Source organism: Paroedura picta, chromosome 5 (assembly GCF_049243985.1).
Source record: "Paroedura picta isolate Pp20150507F chromosome 5, Ppicta_v3.0, whole genome shotgun sequence".
NCBI lineage: Eukaryota > Metazoa > Chordata > Lepidosauria > Squamata > Gekkonidae > Paroedura > Paroedura picta.
Window position 1 is genome coordinate 84,060,756 of NC_135373.1, and position 7,991 is coordinate 84,068,746.

General features: G+C 50.2%; 1 protein-coding gene across 1 annotated transcript; it reads right to left on the bottom strand.

The window, feature by feature from the left end:
* Nucleotides 1-3,505: 3,505 nt before the first annotated feature.
* Nucleotides 3,506-7,381, bottom strand: LOC143838072 (uncharacterized). The gene is made up of 4 exons (XM_077338832.1): nucleotides 5,406-7,381; nucleotides 4,853-4,936; nucleotides 4,591-4,674; nucleotides 3,506-4,311 (listed from the first exon to the last, which is right to left on the bottom strand). Exons 1-4 carry the CDS (start codon nucleotides 6,025-6,027, stop codon nucleotides 3,812-3,814), a joined length of 1,290 nt encoding a protein of 429 aa, XP_077194947.1. The 5' UTR covers nucleotides 6,028-7,381; the 3' UTR covers nucleotides 3,506-3,811.
* Nucleotides 7,382-7,991: the final 610 nt, after the last annotated feature.

A 7,991-nucleotide genomic window follows, 5' to 3' on the forward strand; every position in this document is an offset into this window, starting at 1 on the left:
GGTTTTTGCGGAATTTGGCACTTTCACTTCTCGCCACTTTCGTAACCCACAGGCTTCCGGTTCTCCGTCTTATCGCTACAAAGGAGGTCCCTTTTTAGCGCTTCTGGCCTCCCGTGCCCGTCAATCAAACTGCAGGCACACCTTTGACCTCGACCCTGAAGCCGAACTTGTCGGGGTTCCCTTTTTTTTTAAAAAACCCAGGAAACCCCGTAGCAACGCGTTATCGTCCAATCATTGGCGCCCTTGGAACGTGTTTTCTATTGTTTTCTAGGAACCAGATGCATTGACATGTTTGATTGGTTAATCCCCGCCCACAGTACACGCCCACAGGTTACCTGCTTATATGCACCTGGGCAGACACGCGGTCGGCCTCACTCTTTTGTTTGCGTAGCCTACTGCCCGCAGCACAGGTCAACGTTGCAATGGAGAGGCTTATTTTTCAATTGCTGGCTTACATGCTCGCGGTGGTCCAGCGCATGAATATCGCCTTGTCGCGTCGGACGTCTGCTATCGCGGAGTACCGAGAACGGGTGGCCGGAACGCTGACCAGCAGCAGAAGACGTTCTGTAAGGGTAACCATGGCGGCCAAGAAACGCTGGCAAGCTCTGGCAGAGGTCCGGTTCCCCAGACAGTTCTGGGTGGACGAACGATCCTCTGACTGGTGGGAGAATTTTGTGTGGACTCGCTGGGATGATGACCACTGGATTGCCAACTTCAGGATGTCGAGGGGGACATTTTTTGAACTCGTGGAGGCTCTACGTGGACGCATGGAGAGGCAAGTCACTGGCATGCGGCGCCCCGTTCCAGTTGAAAAAAGGGTGGCTGCCGCATTGTGGTACTTGGCCACCCCTCAGTACTTCCGGACAGTAGCCCAGCAATTCGGACTCGGAGTCACTACGGTTGGCGATATCCTTAAGGAGTTCTGCCTCGCCATGGAGGCGGAATTGTTCAGCAAAGTCGTGTGCCTCGGAGACCGGCTTGGAGCGGTGAGTGTCATTCTATCCCCTTTGCCCTTTAAATTTTTTTTCTTGTTTGACAGGTCAGCAACGAAGACGCGATACACCCCACGCTGACATGCCATGGCTTATATTCTTTTCTTTCCCTTATTCCAGAGTATGGACGGGTTTGCCAGGCTTGGATTCCCGCATTGTTTTGCGGCCGTCGATGGAAGCCACATCCCTATCCGTGCCCCCGGGGGAAGCATAAAAGAGTACGGGAACAGGAAGGACTTTTGCTCTGTTCTCCTGCAAGGAACAGTGGACTTCTCCGGCCGGTTTATCGATGCCGAGGTGGGGTGGAGTGGCAGGAGGCATGATGCCCTTGTTTTCAGGGAATCCAACCTCAGGAAAGCCATGGACGAAGGGGTCTTTGTTCCAGGAAACCCCACCGCCACCATTGAGGGCGTGCGTGTGCCGGCGTTGGTCCTCGGGGACGGAGCCTACCCATTACGACGCTGGCTCATGACTCCCTACAAGCGGCCAAGGACGGACGTGCAGAGCCACTACAACCTCAGTCACTCCCGGGCAAGGAATGTAGTGGAGCGTGCCTTTGGACGTTTGAAGTCACGGTTCCGTTGTTTAATGTCACGACTCCATGTACATATTGACAATGTGACTCCGCTGATAATCGCATGTGTGATTTTGCACAACATATGCGAGGACAAGGGACATAACATCCCCTTCCCTGAGGACGAACCTGAACCTGTAGTCCTTCAGGATACACAGGACATCCCTGAAGCAAGGAGAAAAAGGATATATGCTGAGGGGTGCAAGGTTCGGGACGCCATAGCCACCCACATCTACAGAAACAGGAGGCGTGTTTAATTGTTTTTCCTACTCTGTTGTTGAATAAAGTTTTGTGTTCTTTGTTTAACCTTGTCTTGTGCGGTTTGTGTACTTTGCCAGCAAAAAAACGGGGATTCTCTGGTCCAAAAGCACTTTGACAGCCCTAAATGCTAACTCCCCACTGAAATTGACAAACACAATACGGAAGCGCTGAATGGGGAAAGTTCGGGGAGGCGGGTAGCCAGGAAGTATTGGCGACCCCTGTCAAACCGGAGGATCAATCCACTCATGTTCCAAGGAATAATTTTATTGGTGGGCAGCTTTGATACATTTAAAAAACGGGGTGGTCGATCGGAGCAACGCACGTTCGTTCCCTAACCGTCATTCCGAAGATGCCGAAGCCACGGAAGGGCTCCTTCTGGCAGCGCGCCGAGGCTGAGGCACTTCTGGAGCTTGTGCTACAATCAAAAAGTGTTGGCCGCCTAATGGCCAGCACCCATTGCCACACCAAGGGTGCCTACCTGGTGTTGGCTTCAAAGCTGAGGGAGAGGGGCTACGTCCGGACCTGGGAGCAGGTCCGGACAAAATTCAAGCGCCTTAAGCTGGACTTCCTAAACAGTCTGGAACAGTGGGGGGGGATCCCGCAGCCAAGTGGGAGGACGGTCTTCCACGACCAGATGGTTAAAATATGGGAGAAGGCTGGGAAGCCCCCCCTGGACATGAGGAGGCATATGGGTGAGTGCTGCCCTCGTTGTGTTTTGCCCTTAAACATGCATGGAATGACTAGCTGCCTCTTTCCCCTACTGTCCCCAATGAAATTCGAGAAAGTATTTAGATGCTGTCAACCCCCTCAGACTTAGCCAGCCAGTACTGTAGAACCACTTTGGTTATGCGCTTAGACTCTAACTGTGGTGTGTCCACCAGCTGTGTTTCATCTCTGTTTTGTGTGCTTTTAATTATGATTTGTCTTTTTCTTTGCCCAGCCACACAATCACCATCCAAGCTGGCAACAGCACCTGAGCGTGAGGAGGGGGAGGAAGAGGGACCTTCCACCTCGGGACAGGCTGCAGGTGAGAGTTTTATGTCTGTGAGGGAGACCCATGTGTGTGTACCCACACGGAGCCATATGGGAGCCTGATGTGATGCTTCCTTTTGGACTGTGATCAAATTCTTTGTTTGATTTCTATAGCTGAAACTGTGGAGGCAAGGCTGCGTGCCATGGAGGCCAGAGTTACTTCCCTGGAGGCTCAAGTGGCAGAGCTGAAAGGGGAGATTGAGCAGCACAGGCAACAGAGGGAGGCGGAAGAACGTAGGTTATGTTCCCCACTGCCCAACTCATCTCACACTGTGGCTAAGGCCACTTAAAAGTGTATGCATGTAAACTAAAGAAATTTGAAAATATGTGTGGTACTAATGTGTACTTTTTCTCCCTCCCCACAGTTAAGAAGAAGGAGGACGAAGAGCTCTTCCGGCGCAAAGTTAGGGGGACCGTGGGACGGCTGTGCAGGAGAGTTAGGGCGATGGAAGGGGCTGGGGAGGGGAGCGGTGGGAACTGAGTTTTGTTTCCTGTTTGTGTTTTGGGGTAGGGGTTGGGGGGGGGGCTCCAAGTTTCATTCCCTAATGTTTTTCCCCTGTTAAATGTATACCTTTGTTAAAAAAAATAGGTTTTCCAGGGGGGTGGGGGGGGGTGGTGCTGGTGGGGCTCCAAGTTTCATTCCCTAATGTTTTTCCCCTGTTAAAATGTTGTTTAAAATAAAATGTTATTGCAAATTTTATAACAAGACTCCAGTGTGACTTCTTAAACTCGCACATATTTAACCCCACACCACACTCCTAAAACTCCTTGAACTAACACCCCTCCAACCTCCAACCCACACAGCAGTACCACAATATACACAATCACTAGAGAGGCCGCTTTCAGCCTTGCAGATTCTACAGTAGGGTACACAGAGACAGAGTCAAAAATATAAACTTTATTCAACAAACAACAAAACACAGATAACATGAAATAGAAAAAGTGGGCAAAACTAGGAGGGGGAGTACTTGTCTGCTGGTTTAATTTTTCTCTTTCCGAGAATAGTCCTCCTTCTTGTTTGGGTGGAGGCATTCTGAGAGGGAGTTGGTGGGGTGGGTGCTGGAAGTGGTGGTGTTGGTGTGGGTGGTGGTGGGGGGGCGATTTGTGGAGGGTAGGCCCTTTCCATGACCGCTACAGCCCTCTCCATGAGTCTCCTTATCAGTCGCACCTCCTCCACGCCTTCGCGTAGGATTTGGTTTGTCTCTCTAAGGACTGCCCTCAATTTTCTCCCCTCCTGGGCAATGAGTGTGAGCATGGCTTGGTCAGCGGCCGCGGCACGCCGTGACTCCTCATAGCAGTGCTCAAGGAGCCTCTCTCCCACGCTTGTCAAGACGGAGACGCGCCTCAGCCTGCCGCGTTCCCTCGTAAGCCTCTCCTCTGCTGGGAGCGCACCTCTAGGTGGTGGGCTGCCTGGAGGCAGGGGTGGTTCCTCCTCCTCATCTGAAAGAACCTCTGTTGGCAAAAAATGAGAAACAAAACTGTTAGTAACATCAAAAAAGTCAAAACACACCATGGTGGACATGGTGTTCTTTTTTGTCCCCGTGTTTTCCTGCCAAGAATTTAAACAATCCCCGGCGAGCACATGGCTATTGTTTGTTTGCCCATGTTGTGCTTTTACTTTTGCCTACTTTCACAGCAGGACTCTCAACAATTAAAAGGGAGCACATGGTTAGTGCCTAGCGACATTGTCCTGCAGCTATGGCTCGAAAGGAACAGGTCATGCACGCTCACCATCTTGAATCTGTATCCGCCTGCGCCGGGCAGGAGGTCCAAGCACCCCAGGCTGTTCCTCCTCCTGTGTTCCGGGTATGAAATCTGCAAAAAAAGGAAAAAAAACAGATCTAGGACCAAAGGGTGGCAAAGCCAGCTTCAAAGCCTACACCAGCAACGCAGAGGGACTCTCTTCTTTCTCTTAGCAGTGCTGCTGCCCTGCACAAACAGAAAAGCACAAAGCAGTTAAAACAGCCCCCCCCCTATTTTTACTAATACTTACCAATGTTAGTTGATGCCCCCGAATCACTATCCACGTCAGGTGCTGCTGGAGACTCTAGGGGCCCCGTCCCTGGCAACTGTGTCTCTGTGGACAAGAGCAGAAAATAGTGAAAAATGAGCAAGCATACACCATGAACCACAAAGCAAGCTCCCAAAGTAGTGAGCCAAAGTACTGCAGAAGGCCTATGGGCGAGGCATGCAGCAAATATTTTGGGGCTGTGGGTTAAACATGACCGTTTAAAATACTAACCACATCAAGCACTCCACAGCCAACCATCTTATTAAATCTTTTAAAAATTAAAATTAAATTATAACATTAAAACCGTTTCAAATAGTAACCACAGCAAGCACTCCACAGCCTACCTTCTTTTAAAATCTTTTAAAAATTAAATTATAAAATTATAAAATTAAAACCGTTTCAAATAGTAACCACAGCAAGCACTCCACAGCCTACCATCTTATGCGTTGCAACGAACACACGAGAAAACGATGCCCAAACGTCAGAACACACATTTGCTCAAAAGGAAATATAAAATAAAAAGAAAATCACTTACCGGAGGCAAGGGGCGTTTGCTCAGGAGCCTCCTCTGGCTCCCCAGGAGCGATGGCGATCAGGTCCAGCGTTACCGATTCCGCGGCTCGTTGCTGGACGGGGGGTGGAGGGCGAAAGCTGGACGAGGTTCCCTCGCCGGGATCCTCCTCAGCGGGTGGTTCCTCGACCGGGGCAGCCGGCTTCCGAACCACCTTAAGGCTCCGGCCGACGCGCTTCGGCCTGCCGGATCCTTCCCCGTCCCCGTACAGCTGGCGCTGCTCCTCGAAGTAGGGGCAGGTAACCTTTTCGTTGCCGGAACCCTTATTATGGTTCACGGCACGCATGTACTCTGCCCTCATTGTCTTGGTCTTCGACCGGCATTCAAGGCCGGTCCTGTTGTGGCCCAGGGCGCGCATCTTAATAGCCACTTGTTCAAAAACCTCCCTATTCCTGTGGGAGGACTGGAACGCGTCCTGGATTTTCTCCTCCGAGAAAATCCCGATCAGGTCCCTGATCTCCGCGTCCCTCCAAGTTGGGCCACGGCCGGTTGCAGGGACGGACGAGGCTTGAGAAGACGATTCCATGTTGCTTTCGCTAGTAGCTGAGCAAAATGGTGGTGGGAGGTGCAGGGTGCAACGGATCATATACCTTCCCGCACACAAAGACAAAGGGACTAGCCGGCTCCTGATTGGTGGAGGGCAGCAGGGGACACGCACATTGGCCACATCAGGTCACATGTCACGTTCAAAACTCCTCGCGCGGGAACAGGATCTGCTCCTAATGGCCAGATTGGCGCCCTTGTTGTTTGACTTAACGCATGCGCGTATTCGTTTACACGCGAGAAGAGCAGTTTGAACATGCAGCGGGAGCCATTTTAGGAAAATGTCCGCCATTACACAAACGCATGCCGGTGTTCAACCGAGAGCAAGTGCGGCAGTACTCGGCAGTTCCCCAATAATATTCACCAGCCACAGCATAAATCAACCAAACATGACATGTTACTGGCGTACGTTCGTTGGCACGCTCAGAGGAATGTTTTTTAAAATGAACGGGGGACGGCGACTCCGCTTGCCGGAGGTCTAGCCGCCAATGGAAGGGGTTGTCCGCACCCAAGCACAAGCACGCACCGGGAACCACACAAAGACCCACTACACATAAGCCGCCCCTCATGATATCACCTCGAATCATGTCTATTGAACCCCTGTAAGCTAAGCAGGAGACTGCGAGCGGCGACCGTTCGTTGGCACGCTCAGAGGAAAATTTTTTAAAATGAACGGGGGACGGCAACTCCGCTTGCCGGAGGTCTAGCCGCCAATGGAAGGGGTTGTCCGCACCCAAGCACAAGCACGCACCGGGAACCACACAAAGACCCACTACACATAAGCCGCCCCTCATGATATCACCACGAATCATGTCTATTGAACCCCTCTAAGCTAAGCAGGAGACTGCGAGCGGCGAACGTTCGTTGGCACGCTCAGAGGAAAATTTTTTAAAATGCTCCCTGTACGTTGACTCCGCTAGGACTGGCCGATGGTAGACGGGGTTTTAAGCTTTGGGCAAATTTTGGGAACGTGACGGTGTGTGCCACTGTGCTTGTGAAAAACTCTTGTGGTGTCCGGGCAGAATTTCCGAAAGTGATCGTGCTTGAAAGCCAGTCGCTGTCCCGTTGCCTCGTAGATCCCCGCTCGCTCGGAGAAAAAAAAAATGGCGAACAGTTCGCCGGAAGTTTGGAGGACAGGCTCGGGAGGAGGGACTTTGAAGAACCCGCAACAATGGTAACGCACAGGTCTTTAGCGCTAGTGTTGCAGATTGGTTGCAGGAGTGTATCGCTATCCGGAGGGTGAATCCAGTTTTCTGGATTCCCCTAGAAGCGCTACAACGAAGCGCTTTTGGCGGTTCGGTTTCAGGATTGTTGCAGATTGTTTACGACGTCGTGCGTTATGGCAAATTAGTAGCGTTTTCAATCAGCTACCATTGTGCTATTTTTAAGCCGTGGGAAATGCCCCTTAGTGTTGCAAGCCATTAGGAGGAACTGTTTGGCCACTCTATGGGGCATGATGTTGGACTAGATGGACTATGGGTCTGATACAGCAGGGTTCTTCTAATGTTCTCAAATATTACTTCTAGGCCTGAATACATACCGAAGACGTTTGTCCTCCAGAAACAATTGTGCATGTGGTGCCAGAGCTAGTTCTTCCTTTGAGTATTTTAATCTATATTTGTAAACACTAGTATAAGTTCTCTAAAAGTGCAGAGGATTGTGGAGAAGTGTTCAAATTCTGACTATTACTTTCGACAAGATAGCTTTCTATTTTTTTATTCTAAGATAAATGCAACTGTAAAAATTTAATTACATAAACCTGTTGCGGTTCAGAGGATATCAATTAAAAGGGTAATTTTTTCTCCTTTTGTACATATATTTTATATTCTGTTCTTTCTGTTCTTAAGCAAAAGTGTAGTATGCAATTTTCTGTTCACATTTTTAGCCTTTAATAAAACCTTTAACAAAGGAAATCCTTCATAGTTTTTTGATGCAGAGTTAAGGCAATGATAATGATAAGGTGGGTGGAATGTTGAGAAAGGTAACTCAAAAGGTTTGACAGCATAA

Coding starts and splice junctions, on each gene's coding strand:
- LOC143838072 (XM_077338832.1), bottom strand. CDS start 6,027: ATGATCCGTTGCACCCTGCACCTCCCACCACCATTTTGCTCAGCTACT. Junction 4,675..4,852: donor GGGGGCATCAACTAACATTG/GTAAGTATTAGT, acceptor CTTTTTTTGCAG/ATTTCATACCCGGAACACAG. Junction 4,312..4,590: donor GCGGATACAGATTCAAGATG/GTGAGCGTGCAT, acceptor TTTTGCCAACAG/AGGTTCTTTCAGATGAGGAG.